Source organism: Epinephelus fuscoguttatus, linkage group LG5 (genome assembly GCF_011397635.1).
Source record: "Epinephelus fuscoguttatus linkage group LG5, E.fuscoguttatus.final_Chr_v1".
NCBI lineage: Eukaryota > Metazoa > Chordata > Actinopteri > Perciformes > Serranidae > Epinephelus > Epinephelus fuscoguttatus.
The window spans coordinates 10,545,108-10,562,773 of record NC_064756.1 but is presented as its reverse complement, the minus strand read 5'-3'; the positions used below and the strand labels follow the sequence as shown (position 1 = coordinate 10,562,773).

Below are 17,666 nucleotides of genomic sequence, written 5' to 3'. Positions count from 1 at the left end.
AGGTGAAGTGAATAACTTTCATTATTTTGTTCCAATGCATTGTTCTGCTGGTAAACCTTTGGTTCTGGCATTCATGTGGATACCACCTGACATGTTCCACCCACTCAAACACTGTTGTTGGTGGCAGATCCATTTAGTCCAGTGGGTTGTGAGGTGGGGTAATGGCACGTGTCACAGATGCTCATTCAGATTGGGATCTGGGGAATTTGACTGCCACTGGGGAGTACTGTTGCCATGGGGGGGGGACATGTCAGGTGGTACAGAGCCAAAGGTTTCCCAGCTGAACAATGCACTGGAACAGTCAGTGTCAGTGGTTTTAATGTTTTGGCTGATTGGTGTGCACCTGCAAGCATGAATACATATACAGATGGCTGCATACATACATACACTCCCATACACACAGTAGGTCTATCAACTGTCAGGAAAGGCCAATCTGTAAAAGTACGTTTTCAGACGAGATTTAAAGACATGAACAGAGTCAGCTGATCTGATGCCCAGTGGGTGGCTGTTCCAAAGCCGAGGAGCAAGAACTGAAAAGGCTCAATCAGTTGCCAGTGCCAGTTCACCTCCTGGGCACCGCTGAGGCTTTGTTTGGTGCATACAATGAACATATGAAGAGGAAATAAAAATAAAGACAAAGTTCTGCAAAAGCCAGGGCATGTCATTCTGAGAATACTCTCAGAGCTCCTAACTTAGCCTACAAATTTTTTATTAAGGATTCATAGCTTAGAAGTGATGCAGTAAAGTTCTCAGAGCAACTTTGAACAAGGAAGTGACAGAAACTTTTACCTTAGTGAGAAGGTGTGGTTGAACCTGTTACTAGGTGTGATGCATTCATTTCATTCACAGACACGACCCTTTGTGAGCCTGCAAGGTGGGGACACCCAGTGGAAATTAGATAAACTTCTGACTGTAAAAGTGTTCTCATTGTTTGTGTGATGGCTACTGTTGGAAGGTTGAGACAGATCAAAGTCATCACTGTTGCATTTTTCCAGTTTTCCAAATACCTTGGTGTTGTGATTATTTTATCTCTGGCGTTATAGCATTAGGTAGAGAATGTGTGTGTACCCCTGATGAGATCGACCACAAATATCATCCCTGCACAGTCTAATCTGTGGCATTTCATTCCAGTGTTTGGAGAATAGCCTATTTCTCCGACCTCTTAGTGTTTCAACCATTTTCTCCTCTGATAAAAAACTCTAAAGCCTCTTTAAAATCCTCCTCCTTGCTCCTAACAGTTTTTCACCTGAGGAACTCTTTTGAGGTCTAATATGTTTTGTGAATAACTTTTATCTTAACAAGAACCTGGTCTTTCAGGGTAAATTTATGTTTTGAACATCTTACTAAACATGTCCAATCATGCTTTTATCACCTCAGAAACATTGCTAAAATAAGATCTTACTGATTTTAATGACCTTTTATTGTCTTGATTTTAACTTGGCCTTCCTTATTTTATCTTTTACTAGATGATATTTTATGACGTTATTTGTTTTATTCTTGTGTTTTTGAAAGGTGATATAAAAATAAAGTTTATAATTATCATTATAATTCCGAGAAAACAACAAAAACATAACAAAAATATGAAAAAGATACTATAAAAATGCTTTAATAAATGTGTACAGTGACTCTTGGAGTGAAAAAGCTGAACATTTCTGTGCAGGATCTGCAAAAATACTGATCAGGTGATGGACCAAAGTTCACAGCACAGAGAATATGTGCAGTGCACAGGGATAACAGTCTGATATCAGCTTTGCACTTAATTTTAAGTATGCTTTATAAACTTTTTTTCTTTAAATCTTGTTCACGCGAGGATAGGTGCAGGCTGCAGATGAGACTGCGCATGCGCACAGCGGAGACACTGCAAGTCACTGAGCAACTTTTGTTGCGGTTTCTTTTTTGATGGGAGTGGACATTTCAGGACGAAAACAACAGAATGCGCAGTCATTTTGATTTTTTAAAGCGTACAGAACCCGAAAAAACGACACATTGAGCCGTTTCTTTGTATTTGTTTCCTTGTTGAATGTGAAAAATCTGATGACGCCATCTACAGCTGTGCGCGTGACTCATGCTGAGCAGCATTCCGTGGTAAGCAGTTAGTGGGTGGGACAGGTGACAGGCAACAGGCCGGCAAGTGACGGGAAAACCTAACCCGTAACTTGTGGGCGTGGTTTAGGTTTGACTGCGTATCTCCAACCAGAAGCCTTGTGTATTATTCCTCTCCAGGCTCTCCTTCCTGCTCAGAGTGCACTTTCTTCTTACAGGTAGGCACCTGATATGTTGTTGTCATGACTGTAATATAAGTTGAATATATAAAGTAGACTAGTATAAAGGCCAGAATGTCTGTTATAGTGTAGGCTTATGTTAAACTAAGTGTTAAGTGTGTTACGCAATACACCAGGTGAACAGTGTGCTGATTTTTAAAGACTCTATAGAGGTTCTTCTCCGGTCCTCTTGTTGTCCACCATTTACACCCGCTGTCTTTTAGTTTCATGCAGACTCTCCCCTCACAGCAATTTCTAGCTGGAGTTAAAACAGACACAACCACAAGTTAAAACAATGTAAACAATGCAGATCCTCAGATTAGATTAGATTATTATTTATTTCGAACATGTAAACAGAAATGTCATAAGAAAAAAAAAGCAAACAAAAGATTCTCAAGACAATTTCGCAATTCGGTTTACATTTCCGAAAAGGAGTGGGAAGAAGTACATATTTATTTAATCCTATCCATAAATCCCTACTTCTGGGGCCTCATTTAAAAAGCTTGCTTATGCACAAAACGGGGCTTCCCACGCAAAGGTTGTCATTAGGCTCGTTCGAGATGAACTGCGCCTCTCCTGAAAAGTAGACGAGAGCAGGCGGCCGCAGCGGTGACAAAAAGCTGCGGTGAAGTCGGACAGTTTCCCGACAGTTTCCAGCAGCCCTCAGTCCGTCCTTGAAGTCACAGACACACTTACATTCTGTCTGGAATGATGTCAGTTCATTAAAAAAGTGATCAGACCCATATATCAGTTTGTTTTCACCATCATTCACACAACATGTTTTCTGTTCACAGAATAAACCTACAGATCAGACAAATACAATCTTAATCTCTAAAATTCAACAAAAATGAGTAGTTTATCTAAAACGTCATATTGTTGAGTCGGCATCTGAACCAATGAGCTGTTAGATCAGGTGAGAGCCAGGCGGTGCAGTCAGTGGAGAGCAACTGTAGCGCCTGGCTCTGAAAACTGCGGCCGCCTCGCTCTCGCGGTTTTATCGCCATCCACTTTTGTAATACGTCAGAGCAAGTCGGGATGAAGTCGGACACAAAACTAATCGGCATGCATTGTGCGCCGATCGCCGGAGATCGATTCTGCGCAGGACTGGCTCATCTCGAACGAACCTATTTATAAAAATAAACTTGGCGGGAGAATGTGCGCACCTGTAAGCAAACTCTGAGTCATGCCTGCCCACATTATGGAGACACTGGGAAGTGGCGACGCAGATGGCGAGGTGGAGTAGTGGAGTCAGATTTTTATTGATGTCTCACACAAATTTAATGTCATGCTATATCCATCTTAGATCCACGTTATCATTGAAATTAAATCCAGCAGCCTTATTTTGCACTTGGAGTGAGTGATAATTGTTTCATAAAAACGCTGTAAAATCCAACTCAAATCCTGAATTGAAATTCTTTCTAAATACGTATTTAATCCACACAGATCCACACATCCTCTAACGTCTCATTGTCCACTCTGTGAGCGCAGGAGGGGGAAAGGATGGCGCGACTGCAAGGAATATATTTATTTATTTAGCTAAATATTTCCAGTGCATTTATCATGTCTCGAAATACAGCCATTAAGCACAACCGTTACACTCATTTCATCAGGCCTACTTAGACATGTGCTGTTCATGACAAAACCGGCATGAAGAAACGTGTTCGCCTATTACATTTTCATCTTTGAATTGTATTTCAAATTACACGTTGTATTTTGGGACCGGGATACCACTGGTTCATGCTGTATTTCAGGCCTGGTGTCTGATCAGACTAATTGCCACAAACACATAAATGCTGCGGTGACCCTTGTGCGTAATTGCGCAAGATGGCACTGGCACATACTCCTTTTTGCCTCCACCTTTAATAAATGTGATTCTTTATGTCGCACATCAATGTCAAACATCCTCAAATTTAAAAGCAACACATTAACTACATGTTGGTAAAGGAATAGAAATATTTGGTCTACCTTTAGATCAGACCACTTTTTTTTTTCTGTCACTGTCCATGCAGTCCCACAGACACAGCTGACAGCATCACACATCAGCGCTGATGGGTTGCCACTTTTCTCGCTTTCTTTTATTAGTGATCCAGCTGCTTTGGCCACCAAATAAAATCTTTCTTCAGTCCTCCACCTCCTGTTAAAGGGTCTCTACCTCAGTCTTGGAGAAATGCCGTTTTTTAGTTTGTTTCTCACACCTGTCTCCGTGACTCACAACGAGAGAACACTCCCATGCCCGCTTATTTAAATGCAGATCGCATTCATGAGGTGATTTGCATGACCATTTATGGTTGAACTAGGGCGTGCAGAGGGCGGAATATGAGGCGGATCTGGGTGCGCACAACTCCAGGAGGTCTGTGATTTATAAAGAGAACATTGCGTGCAAGTGTGCGTGTGCACGGTTTTGATTATTTTTTGGCACGCCATTTTCAGCTTTTGGGCACACGTCAACTCTTAGTATGAATCCTAAGCACTCTTTTATAAATGAGGCCCCAGATCCCTTCAGGTTGTTAGGTAGGCTATCATGAACATTTATAATGATCTTTATTTACACGGTGTTTTCCAAACAGTTACAAAGTGCTTAACATGTCAATAATTAAAACAGACAAGACATGAAAACAACAACTTTTTAAAGAACTGATAAATACACTTTACTGTATAAACACTGAGGAAATAAAAGACAGTTTAAACAAACATAAAACTCAAGTAAAATCAGGAAAGGCTCTGCAAGAAAAGTATGTGTTAAGAAGAGACATAAAAGAGATCACTTCCTCGGGCAGACTGTTCCAGAGCCTCTGGGAGCAGACAAGACCTCTCCCCGAAGACCTCATATGATATGCAAGTTTTCAATTTCCTTTTTTTTACTCACACCCAGTGTATTCATACAAATGTGCATTGGGCTCTGTCTGTAAGTCTGAATAGTCATATTTATAGCCTTCCTCATCTACTGAGCTCACCCATACCACACTGTGTCACTGCCTGGCTAACTTAGAAAGCATAACTCATATGAGAACAATCATATTAGACTTATTTATATATCATTTATGTAATGCTTATTTGTATAGGGGCAAGTATGTAGCATACATAAATGCCACACACCACAGCAGCTAATTTGCAATACCCGTCCCTAGCTGGGCCTTAAGATATAAAAGACTGAGCAACAAGAACACGTAACAGTGCAAAGGACAAACAACAATAAAGATATGAACAGAAACATACAAGACACAAACTGCAATACATAATTAGCACCATAGAATAGGGAGCACCAAATTAGTGATGGCTGCATAACTGATTCCTCTTCAAAATCTGTTTCAGTTTGAGTTTGAAGTGATCGAAATCAGGATCCAGTTTCTGTAGGTAAAGAATTCCACATGTAAATTTCATGGACAGAAAAAGCTGTTTCACCAAATGAGGATTTAGACCTCCCATTGGCTGAGCCAGAAGCTCTAAGTGGAAACACAAGGTCATTGAGCACCTGAGGAGCCTGATTATGTAGGCATTTATGGATGAGTTTGAAATGAGCAAAATGAATGAAATGATCAAACCTTCGCCTCTGAAGAACATGCCAATGATGTGCTCTTATCAGTTTCCTGTCCAAGGTTTAATTGCTCAATTGTATATCATCATCAAAGGCTTAGTTGTTGTAGATGCTGCTTGTGACCAAGAGGTTTCACAGTAACTTAAATGTGAAGAAACATGACATGCATGAAACTGTTTGCAGCATGAAATGGGAGACAGTCTCTGATAAGTCTAAATGTATGTGTAATAAGTACAATAGTTGCTTTGCTGTTCCTTTTTAGAAAGTTTGATTTTACCTTTACCCTTCTTTCTACAGCACAACTTCCTCAGCAGTGAAACCTGTTGAACAAGCATGATGGTGAACTGCTGTGGTCTGCTCACAGCCAGTAAGGAACCAGGTACAGAGACTTCTCTTTATAACCACAAAATCTCACAGAGGACTGTCCTGCACACCTCTCCTTATATTGACTGTTCAACCACACTGGCTTGTCGTAACTAAAAACAGCTTTGAACAATACTGGAGGAACACTGCTTCTGTATTCTCTTGTGTGTATTTTTACAGTTTTCTTAGCACTTACTGTACATGTGCAAAATATGATTGTGGGTTTGGATTTGTTGGCTTGTGTGTGCTGGTATTTGTCCCTCCAACAGTGTGCGTTTAGGCCTCAGTGCCAGGAAGGGGCTTTTATACAAATATTTAAAACTGAATATACAGTGGACACATTTATGCTAAAGGGGAAGGATAGAAGCATAAATAAAATGTTTTCATAAAGTCTTTGTTCATTGTGTGTCCTTCTGTTTTTCTGTCAGTTCCTCTAAAGAGCATCGAGGTGGAGGTGGAGGTGAGGGACCATGTGGCTACAGTGGTCTCCACTCTGAACTATGAGAACAAGGAGGACAAACCAATAGAGGCAGTTTTTGTCTTCCCTCTGCCTGGAGATGCTGCTGTCTGTCATTTCAGTGCTAAGATTGGACAAAAAGAGATTGTAGCTGAGGTGAAGGAGAAACAGAAGGTAAGCTGGACAGCAAAGACTAAGTCACAATGGAGCTTAAAAACACAGTAAATGTTGCTCACATTTGTCGTCTGTACTCCAGGCTCGAGAGGAGTATGATGATGCACTGAGCTCCGGTCAGCAGGCCTTCCTGTTGGAGGAGAGTGAGCAGAGTCCAGATATATTCTCTCTGAGTGTGGGCAGTCTGCCTCCAGGAGAGAGCGCCTCCATCAGGCTGGAGTACGTCACTGAGCTGGCTGTGCAGGCTGATGACGGGCTGAGGTTTTGTCTGCCTGCTGTGCTCAACCCTCGCTACCAACCTCAGGGTAGGAAAACCAGCCAACACCTTCATCAGGGGGCCCTTAAGCCTCAGCTTAGTGCACACCACGCCTGTCCATTTATCCTAACAGTCACACACCCTGTGACTACAGAGCTCTTGCCCTTCAAGAGCTGCTTTTTACAAAGTCTGTCACACATTTAATGCATTTCTGTTGACTTTGGTAGTTCTGAAGAGGGCTGAGGTAGAAATGATGTGCTCACACTGACTCCTAGTGTTTTTTTCTATACAAATATCCTTTGGCCTTTGTCTGAAGTGGAGATAAGGGTCTGAATATTCATATTTATAGCCTTGCTAGCTGCATGGCTCAAGGAAATAAAATGTCATTCATTCAGTTGGTTTGATGTTGACTGAAATATCTCAACAGACATTTATGTCCCCCTCAGATGATTCCTTTAGTGGCACTAACAAGTTGGCATTTTTGGCTTTTCATGAAATGTCTTTAAAACTATTGGATGGATTGCCTTCCACAGATTGGTTCAGATAGCCATGTTGCCAACAATATGAAACTGAGCATCTTTGTTGATTCACTAACTTTTCTTCAAGCGCCACCAGCAGGTCAGATTTTACTGGTTGATGACCAGATACTTGCATCCCCATCAGCCTTAGCTGTACTTTATGTCAGTTGCCAATGTGTTAAAGGTGGTATACCAACACACGACTCCAAGATGGTTAAAATAGTAAACAGTATACCTGCTAAACACCAGCATGTTAGCATTGTCATTGTGAACTTGCTATCTTTAGCATTTAGCATTTAGCAGCACTGCTGTACCTGGACATGCTGACGACAGATCAGCTAGCATGGCTGTAGACCCTTAATGTTGTTTTTAGTTTTGCTGGTAACTATTATTTAGGTTAGGTATGTTCCTTCATGTACCGTCTCACTGATTGTTTGCCGGCGACCTGCAACAAAGACCTCCATCGAGAATCAAATCTTCAACGTTGCAGTTATGTGTCATGAACTTTACCCACTCAGCTACCAAGGCACTCCAGATAACAGCGCTTCTCACTTGTTCACAGGGAGTGAAGGGAGTGAAGTTGCCATTGTCAAGGTGACCTCTGTCCCAGCCTCTCTGGTGCCCTACAGTCTGTCTTTCTCTGCCCGAGTGTCCTCTCCTCGTCCAGTCTCTAAAGTAGAGTCCAGCTGTTCCCTGGATCCTCTGCAGTACCTCAACACAGAGCAAACCCAGGCCATGGTAGGTACAGTGCTGATGTGTCTGCTGTGTGTGATTGTTCCTCAGTACTGAGAACAAGATGTATATGACTTGATTTATATTTATGAGTGTGTTTTGTGAACTGCAGGTCAAGTTGGCTGCAGGACACAAGTTTGACAGAGATGTTGAACTGCTGATTTATTACAAAGATGCCCACCAGCCCACTGCTGTGGTGGAGGCAGGACAGGCGTCTGCCAAGCCTGGTGAGTGCAAATTAGTGAAGTGGTACTTTGCAAATAAACAGTTATTACCTTCAAAGTGATGTGATGTGTTAAATATAAGAGGTAATTATTTTTATTTTTATATAGCTGAGTCACATATGTTGTGTTTCAGGCACTCTGATGGGTGATCCAGTAGTGATGCTGAGCCTGTACCCTGAGTTCCCCCAGGCTTTGATGTCTTCAGTCGCCTCATGTGGAGAGTTTGTGCTCTTATTGGATCGATCTGGCAGTATGCAGGGAGAACGTATGAAGAGTGCCAAGGTATTCATCATTTGCTATTTCTATCATTAAATCCAGTGTCTCTCTCACACAGCAGCCTTTATTATCTTTTCTCTCTTCCCTGAAGGATACTCTGCTGCTCCTGTTGAAGAGCTTACCAATGGGCTGCTATTTCAACATCTACAGTTTCGGGTCCAGCCATGAACACATCTTCCCGTAAGCCTGTCTGTCATGTCACTCAGATCAACAAATTTGTTCCTGCCTTTGGTGTTAATGCTTGTACATATATTTTGTTTACTGGTGGCAGTAAGAGTGTGGAGTACAGCCAGGAGACCATGGAACAGGCTCTGAAGAAAGTTGGGGAAATGACGGCTAACCTGGGAGGAACAGAGATCCTGAGGCCCCTCAAAGATATTTACAGCCAGCCCTGCATTCCCAATCAACCTAGACAAGTAATACACACACACACACACACACACACACACACACACACATTAAACAGGTGGTACAAATATATCTTGAAGGTAACAACACCATACCATTCATTCAGAAGTTCCTTGTATTCTGTGTTTTGACTTTGCATGTACAATCCTGAACTAGCAGGTGTGTTTGTTTGTTTCAGATTCATTCTTACCACACCTTGTTCTTTACACTTTATCTTTAAAACCACTTGTGTTACTGTAACAACAATCTAACATAGCTTTTAGAGAATGAGTTGGATGACACATGCTTCATGTTTGTGGGTGTGATGTAACTTAGAGTGACATGTAAACTCTCCTCTGTAGCTATTTGTCTTTACTGACGGAGAGGTGTGGAACACCAAAGAAGTCATCAGTCTGGTGAAGAAGAATTCAGGTTCCCACAGGTGAAAATACAAAAACACAAAACCCAACAACCATCCACAAAACTCTGAGTATATGTCCCATGTTATAATGCTCTATGTACTTAAAGAAAACTCCTGTATTGTAGGTGCTTCTCTTTCGGGATTGGGGAAGGGGCCAGCTCTGCTCTTATCAACGGGTTGGCCAAGGAAGGAGGAGGTCACGCTCAGTTCATCACAGGGAAAGAGAGGATGCAGCCTAAAGTAGGAAATCACAGTCATTATGTACTTTTTTAAATAAAAATAAAAAAAGAAGTGATTATAAATGTTAGTAAATACATTTTATAAAAACTTTTTAAACCTGTTTTTTACTCATCAGGTGATGCAGTCGCTGCGATTTGCTCTGCAACCAGCTGTGGTGGACGTCTCAGTCAACTGGGATGTGCCAAAGGGAGTCTCTGTCACTGCTCTCTCTCCACCAATCACAGCACTTTTCCAGGGTCAGAGGTCACTGATTTATGCCCAGCTGACTGGACAGGTGAGAGCAGCATCATCTCACAGTGAAATACGTATCAATCTATTTTTATGCCACTAAAATCATTTTGAATTGAATTTGATTTTTTAAATTTATTTTTTTGTTTTAAATTTATTTATTTATTTATTTTTTCCATCGTGTATGTGTACTAAGTAATAAACACGTTTTCTGATACTGTAATGCTTTCCCAGAGTTCAGAGGCAGCAGAGGGCTGTGTGACGGTGAAGTACAGCCTGGCAGGTCATCCCTCTCAGAACCAGCTCCACTTCAATCTCACGCCTGCAGAGGACACTGGGTAAAACAGACTTTTGGTCAGGCAGCACTGTTATGCATTGGGTCTTCACCTTACAAGTGTTAAGTTTAACTTAAAGGGAAACTTGAAAACAGTGACATATAGCATTTAGATTCTAGATTGCAGCGCTCACTCACTCGCCTGTGCTCACCCCTCCCGTCGGCAAAGTTACGGTGGCCTCCAAGGATAACAAAAGTGGAATCACTGCACACAGGGCTGAATTGCTTCTTATTTTATTAATCAGTCTACAATACAACGCGTTTTGCCCATGGCTTCATCAGGTTTGTTACACAGTCCACAGCACAGGTGATTTGAAATAGGCTGCAGCTGTACTGAATCCAATCAGCAGGGTACACAGGAGTAACATTACTGCTATCCTATTGGCTGTTATGCCTTTGACATAAGACTAAAATTTTGCAAGTGTTTTACAGTAATTGCTCTACCTGGAGATGATGTAACGTTACGAACTCTTCTCCTCACTCCCTACTTGTCGAGTTGATGTTTATTCTCTGCCACCGCTTGTCCCGTTTTCTTTGCCCCTCTTTGCGTCTTCTTTTCCTCGCAGATGACGGTTCAGGTTTATTCTCTCCTGTTGCGTTGTAAGTGTGGTCCATTCGCAAACTTTATAACTAAAAAAACTTTTCACTACTCTCTATCGACGAACTACTAACACTCTCTGCTGTTTCCTCCTCTTTCTTCCTTCCTTCCGCTGTCTTCTTCGTTGGTTTATTTATACACGCGAAACGCGTTTTCTGGCTGGCTGGATTGTCCGCTCGGGCTGCCGTACATACATGGTGACGCAAGATGGCGACCTCTCTAAAGCAAGGCCCTTGCTATATATATATGTATATATATAAAAGCATAATTATAAGGCTACGAAAACCAAACGAATTTTATTTTATAGCAATTATACACTTATATAAACATATTAATGGGTAGAATATTCAGATTCAGATTTGACAATAAACCATGCCAAGTATTACACCCTGGCCCTTTAATTATTAAGATCAAATGAAATAAAACAGTAGAAAAGAATAAGAAACATTAACATTTTAATTAAAGAATATTTCCCTGATAGGTGGCATTAAGTGTCTGCTCAGAGGCTCACACATGTGATGTGGAGAATGGCTTTAAATGTATCGTTCTGTCAAAGGACAGACACTACAGGAGAATTGTTGAATTGATCTTGATTTTTTTTTCAATTGATTTAGACTGCTGGTATAGGTGCAATAATTTAAAATCACCTGAAGACAGTGATGTAACTGGCTAGAAGTGTTTTTTATAATCACCACCTCTGCTGCACATACATGAACCAAAACAGCAGACGCCACTACCACTCTGTGCTTGTAGCTGCGCCTCGTTGATTAAAAAAGGGCCCAAAGGGTGTCCACCACTCACCTGGCTGACAGGCTTTTTGTGTAGCTCAGGCCTTTAGAGTTTGTGTCTGTGAGTTTCCTCTGGGTGCTATTGTTTTCTCTCCCTGCTGATCCTGACCAGAATAAACTTGTATAGACAATGGATGAATGACAAAAAATGATAGGGTTATTACAAATGTGTTTGCAGACACGTTGACTCCTCTCTCCTGCCTGCAGATTAACAGTCCACAGGTTGGCTGCTCGGACTCTGATTCGCTCCCTGGAGATGGAGGAGAAAGAGTGCACAGGAGAGCAAGGTGAAGGAGTGAAGAAGAAAGTGGTGGAGGTCAGTGTCCAATCAGGAGTGAGTAGTGTCTTCACTGCCTTCATTGCTGTCAACAAAGGCGATGGCGAGGCGATTCAGGGACCTCTGGTGCGCAGAAATGTTCCAACACCAAGTGAGTGTTTACAAGAAAAATCAAAAATCAAAAGTTACCATTTGACACTATAGCTGACCAGGAATCAGCATGTAGGAAAGCATGATGGTGAACTGTTTTGATATTAAGATAATCATCAATCACTTATAAATCACTGTATCACTGTTACACTCACGTTTAATTTAGGTTTGAGGGCTAGCATTTTTTTCTTTGCTCACAGTATCTGGTCACATGTTGACATGTCTATGTGTTTCATCTTTGAGATACTTTGAACTTTTGAAAGATGTGAATATTTGAAATATTATTATTCACATCTTGTGACTTATTGTAAAAAGCACAGACACTAGTTTAGCTTGGTTGATATTTTTGCTTACTAATTCTGATGTCTTGACCTCGTGCTCTTTTTTCTTTTGTAACTCAAAGTGATGATGGCCTATAGTATGCCTATGCCTATGATGTCTATGATGCGGTGTGCTAAAATGTGTAAGTATAAAAGCTAAATGGAATTTCTTTTTTTGGGTATTTTGCCTTCATAGATAGGAAAGTCGAGGGGGGGGGGCATTTTGCCTTTATGGATAGGATAGTCGATAGTCGGTGCATGCAGCAGGGGGCCATAGGCTGGATTTGAACCCGGGCCGCTGCGGCAACAGCCTTGTACATGGGGCGCCTGCTCTAGGACTAAGCCACCGACGCCCTGCTAAATGGAGTTTTAACATGTATCTGTATATAGATCAACACTGAGCAAACCACATCTACCATGGTATGTCGCAGTTGTTATGGCAGTCCTGGGCAAAGACAACATAGAAAATTGCACAGGTCTCTAAACAGAATCCTTGTGCTGCTCAGATTTATTGAGAGCTCCCTCAAACAGCAGAGCCTTTTGCATTGCTTTGTGTTCCAGAACTGTCATTATCCCACATTAAAGAGACATACTGCACAGTTTCACTGGGTGGCATCTTGCTTCATAAGGATGACCACAGCCAGTGGATTTATTCTCAAACAACTGCGTCTGTATTTTTAATGTCTGGAGAGAAGCTCTGTGCAGGGCAGACTGCTGAGAGGAGTGAACTGACATACTTCACCAAAAAGCCTAATGTGGCTCTTGTGTGTGATAAATGTAGAAACCAATAGTTCACTGACATTTTTGTTTAATACGTTTCTTGTGTCTTGACCTCATACACTCTTTTTTTTTTTTTTTTTAATGTCTTTAGCGATCAACTGTGATATGGGACCTACTCCGAGTAAGTAAAATATCTTCCATAGAAAAAAAATGATTCCCCAGTCTGTACACAACCAAAGACTCAAAAATGGGCATAAACAAAAGAGAATATCACAACAGCACAACACAGGTCTGTTACAGTGTGCCCAGGGTATTTAAGACAGTCATGGCTGAGGGCACAAAACGCCTCCCAAAGAGAGTTTTTCTGCAGAGTAATTGTCTGTATCTGTGAACAGAGGGGAGGAGGGTGTAGCATGGGTTGGGTTTTCGAAGATATGTTGGTGACTTTCGGGAGCTTGTTGCTTTTGGTGAGAGTGAGCATGGTGATTAGCAGGTGGCTCAGCACAGGAGGATGGGTTCAGTAATAATAGGATTCTACCACTGGGGTGACAGGGGCTGTGTGCTACGGTATGTATTTCTTCAAAATGTGGTTTTTGTGTGTATTTTTATAATCATCATCATCATCATCATCATGTTTTTTGGTCAGTGAGTTGTGTAACACAAAGGCTGAAGCTATATCAGGCTGTGATAACTCTCTGCTCTCTTAACAGAGTGTGCTGCCCCACGTAGTCGAGCATTTTTCTCTGGTAAGAAGAAAGCTGTCATGGTGAAACCAGGTAAGACATCTCTGCAGTGTCCAGAGCGACAGCTAAGCGAGATCACACAGTGGCTGTATATGCACAGTCAGACTTTTTAGTTATGGGCTCAATTTGTCTTAAGAATCCTTGAATAGTTTTTCAGTAAGTCTAAAATGCAGCTAGCTTGAGTTATCTGAACTTGAAATATGGGAGGGCTCATTTTGATTATTAGTTGTAGTTACAGCCTGATTACCTTCAGAAAGGACTGTTGTGGTGTTCAGATATTCATTACTGATAATATTTATTATTCAATGTGTAATTATTATATTTTTGAAGACAGAATTAAATTATTTTTCAAGTTGTACTGTATTTGTATTGAACTCTGGCTCCTGTGTGTAATGAAAGCAAAATCAATAGTTTACTTGATATTTTTTGTTTACTCATTCTTGTGTCTTGACCTCATACTCTTTTCTTTTTTAAATCTCTTAAGAGATGATGGTCTGTAGTATGCCACAGCAGCTGAGCAATGATTTGGAAATGGAAGGTAAGTGAAATGGGAGTGTAACAGATTCAGGTTCATTCTTTAATGTTTTCAAGATAGTTTGTACACCATCAAAAACTGAGAAACAGGGTAGAAACAAAAAGAATATCACAATGCAACACAATTCTGTCTCAGTATGCCATGGCTATTTAAGGCTGTATTGGCTGAGGGCACAAAACTCATCCACAAGCTAGTTTTTCTGCAGAGTAATTGTCTGTATCTGTGACCAGAGGGGAGGAGGGAGTAGTGTGGGTTGAGGGGGCAGCAGGAGTTATGTGCTATGGTCAGGGCTCTGCGAGTGGTAGCATTTTCTCTCGGTCATTCAGAGAGGCTCAAGATCAAAGAACATTTGTAGCTTTGGGGCAGGTCAAAATTAAAAAAAAAACAAACAAACTAGAAAAGCACTCAGAGAGTGCAGAACTCCGCCAAGCAGCTAATATTCCCTCCCCCTCTCCATCAGATTTTGCAGCCTGCATCACAATTAGGTTATTTGCATCACTATCATTATTAGTTTATGCCTTCACCATGGAGACACTGTGGTGTATTTATTTCGTTTTTATTTTGTACCAACACAGAATATAATATGTTTATTTTTTGTATTTTTCACTTTCTTTTTTCCAACACAGAACATTAATTTCAACTTTAGAATTACAACATTATTTAGCAAGTAGAACAAGACGTGCTTTCCGGCCACCAGATGGAGGTACTGTCACCATCTTATTGCTGCTGAGGCTGTCAGACCATAGACTTTATTTATTATTTTTCCACTTTGCTTCCACCGATCACCACCAAAATTGTATCATCTGTTCCTTGTCCTATTATCCACCTTTCCTGCAAATTTCATCAAAATCCGTTCATAACTTTTTGAGTTATTTTGCAGGCAAACAAACAAACAGACCAAGGCCGGTGAAAACATAACCTCCTTGGCAGAGGCAACAAACAAAAAAAACCTAAGTCACACCTCAGCCACGCCCTCCTCTGATGAGTAAAGAACAGTCCCTAAATAACACAGAGGTTATTCAAGATCATTGCTCATAACTGTTGGGTGGGTTGTCATAAAATTTGGTACACACATTCATGTCTCCCTCACAAAGAATTGTAAATACTTTGGTCACACATCAGATCAAACTTTTTAATTTGTCCAATACTTTGTGTAATAACAGAGTACATGTAAAGGCAACAACATCAGCCTTGGGTTTATGGCTAATTAGCAAAGGTTAGCATACTAAAATGCTACACCGAGATGCTAAAACTACTAAAAATGAAACTTGCTAAACATCAGCATGTTGACATTCTCATTGTGTGCATGTTAGCACACAACTTTTCCTCCCATCTGGTTCTTTGATAATTATGAATATAATTAATTCTGTCTTTTCATTAACACTGTGAACCATGCTTATGCTTATACGAGAAAACAAACTAGGATGTGTAACATTGCATTTTCAATAATAATCAAAAAAGGTCAAAACAGTTGAATTTCACATTGGAAGCAACAATACACTTTGAAAATACATTTTTCCAGCTTAGCATGACACTTTCTGACTCACATGTTTGAGCGAAGCAATTCACTCAAATATTCTTGACTGCAGTGTTTTTACATATCAGCATCAAAAAGGCAAAGATGTAAACAAATGCTCAAAATGTCACCAGTGCAACAGTCCGACAAGAATATGTTATCTGTGCAGAAGGCTGCTCAGATGAATTTCCACCTGAGCAGCCACCCAGAGACCCTTTGCTGCAGTTGATCTCCCTCCAGAAGGCGTCTGGCAGCTGGGAGCTGGATTCAGCTCTGGCTGCTGCACTGGGAAAGACCAGCAAGGAGGTGGAAAAGCCAAAGCCTGCATCGGTGAGTTATTGACACAATAATCATAAGGGGAATTATTTTAAAACAGATTTCATGACATGCTTTGTAACCAGACAGAGGAGGGAGATTAAAGCTTTGACCATATCTGTGATCAAGTTGAAGTACGCATCTGTTTATCTTTGATTTGGTGAATTAGGTGAACCAGGAAGTGTGGGCCACCATTCTGGCTCTGATCTGGCTTCATGGCTCCAAGATGGATGCTCAGGATGAGTGGGAGCTTCTGGCCATGAAGGCTGTGTCATGGCTCCGTGCTCAGAATGGTAATAACCAGAATAATCGGTTGTTTTTAACAGTGTGTGCTGATTAAAATCAGCTGTTTGCTCACATTCACTCTGCTGTTAACTTGTTTTGTGTGTTTGTTTTTCCAGCACCATGTGTGACAGAGTGTGTGGAAGCTGGAAATACTCTGTTGGGTTTCACGGTGAAGAAAGACGCCCTGGGACTCTGAAGTTTCACTGAAGGAGTTTCTCTTTAGGATTGGTACCCTGAAGCAGATTCACTTCATCAACACTGCACCACACCATGTACCTAGTAACAGTTAAATCCAATTCTTTTCTGTTTTCATTTGGCATTTCTCCTTGTTGATACGTTTATTGGTCTTTTTAATCAGAACAAATTTGGTTTTTCATTGTAAAAGTAAATAAAGTAAATTTAAACGAATGTAAATTTGTGTCTGAAACAACTGAAAATTAAAATTGGAGCTTTGAACAAAATGAGCATTATTGGCTTCATTTTAGACTTGACACCTGCTCCGTTCTTTGTGCATTAAAAAGTGTGTGACACCAGGTTCACATACACTGTAAACCAACACTGAATTACACATCACACCTCGAGCTGTCAGCATACATGTCTGACCACATGATACCAATTTTAAGAACTGCCTAGCATTATGTAGAGAATGTGTGTGTACTCCTGATGAGATCGACCACAAATATCATCCCTGCACAGTCTAATCTGTGGCATTTCATTAACTCGGTGTCATCCAGTGTTTGGAGAACATTTCTCCGACCTCTTTGTGTTTCCACCATTTTCTTCTCTGATAAGAAACTCTACAGCCTCTTAAAAGTCCTCCTCTTTGCTCCTAAAATGCTTTTCATCTTAGGAGCTCTTTTGAGGTCTAAGGTGCTTTGTGAATACCTTTTATCTTTCCCAGGATCTACTCTTAACTTTGAGGGGAAATTCTTAAAAAACATCATGATTCTAAGAATTTTCTTAGAAAATGGCCACTAGGAGCAACTCTTTGCGCTAAGAATCTTTAGAAATAC

General features: G+C 40.9%; 1 protein-coding gene across 2 annotated transcripts; it reads left to right on the top strand.

The window, feature by feature from the left end:
• Positions 1 to 1,856: 1,856 nt before the first annotated feature.
• LOC125889250 (von Willebrand factor A domain-containing protein 5A-like) lies at positions 1,857 to 17,114 on the top strand. 2 transcript variants are annotated; one of them, XM_049577074.1, is made up of 21 exons: positions 1,857 to 2,261; positions 6,094 to 6,175; positions 6,588 to 6,790; positions 6,873 to 7,095; positions 8,127 to 8,302; positions 8,409 to 8,523; positions 8,654 to 8,802; positions 8,888 to 8,976; positions 9,068 to 9,212; positions 9,546 to 9,625; positions 9,730 to 9,844; positions 9,960 to 10,118; positions 10,307 to 10,410; positions 12,000 to 12,220; positions 12,623 to 12,682; positions 13,411 to 13,440; positions 13,970 to 14,035; positions 14,487 to 14,540; positions 16,226 to 16,383; positions 16,538 to 16,661; positions 16,770 to 17,114. In XM_049577074.1, exons 2-21 carry the CDS (start codon positions 6,130 to 6,132, stop codon positions 16,847 to 16,849), a joined length of 2,397 nt encoding a protein of 798 aa, XP_049433031.1. In that variant the 5' UTR covers positions 1,857 to 2,261; positions 6,094 to 6,129; the 3' UTR covers positions 16,850 to 17,114. The 2 variants fall into 2 exon arrangements, with proteins under 2 accessions (XP_049433031.1, XP_049433030.1); XM_049577073.1 differs by having other exon boundaries at positions 1,858 to 2,261; positions 16,223 to 16,383.
• The last annotated feature ends 552 nt before the right edge of the window (positions 17,115 to 17,666 follow it).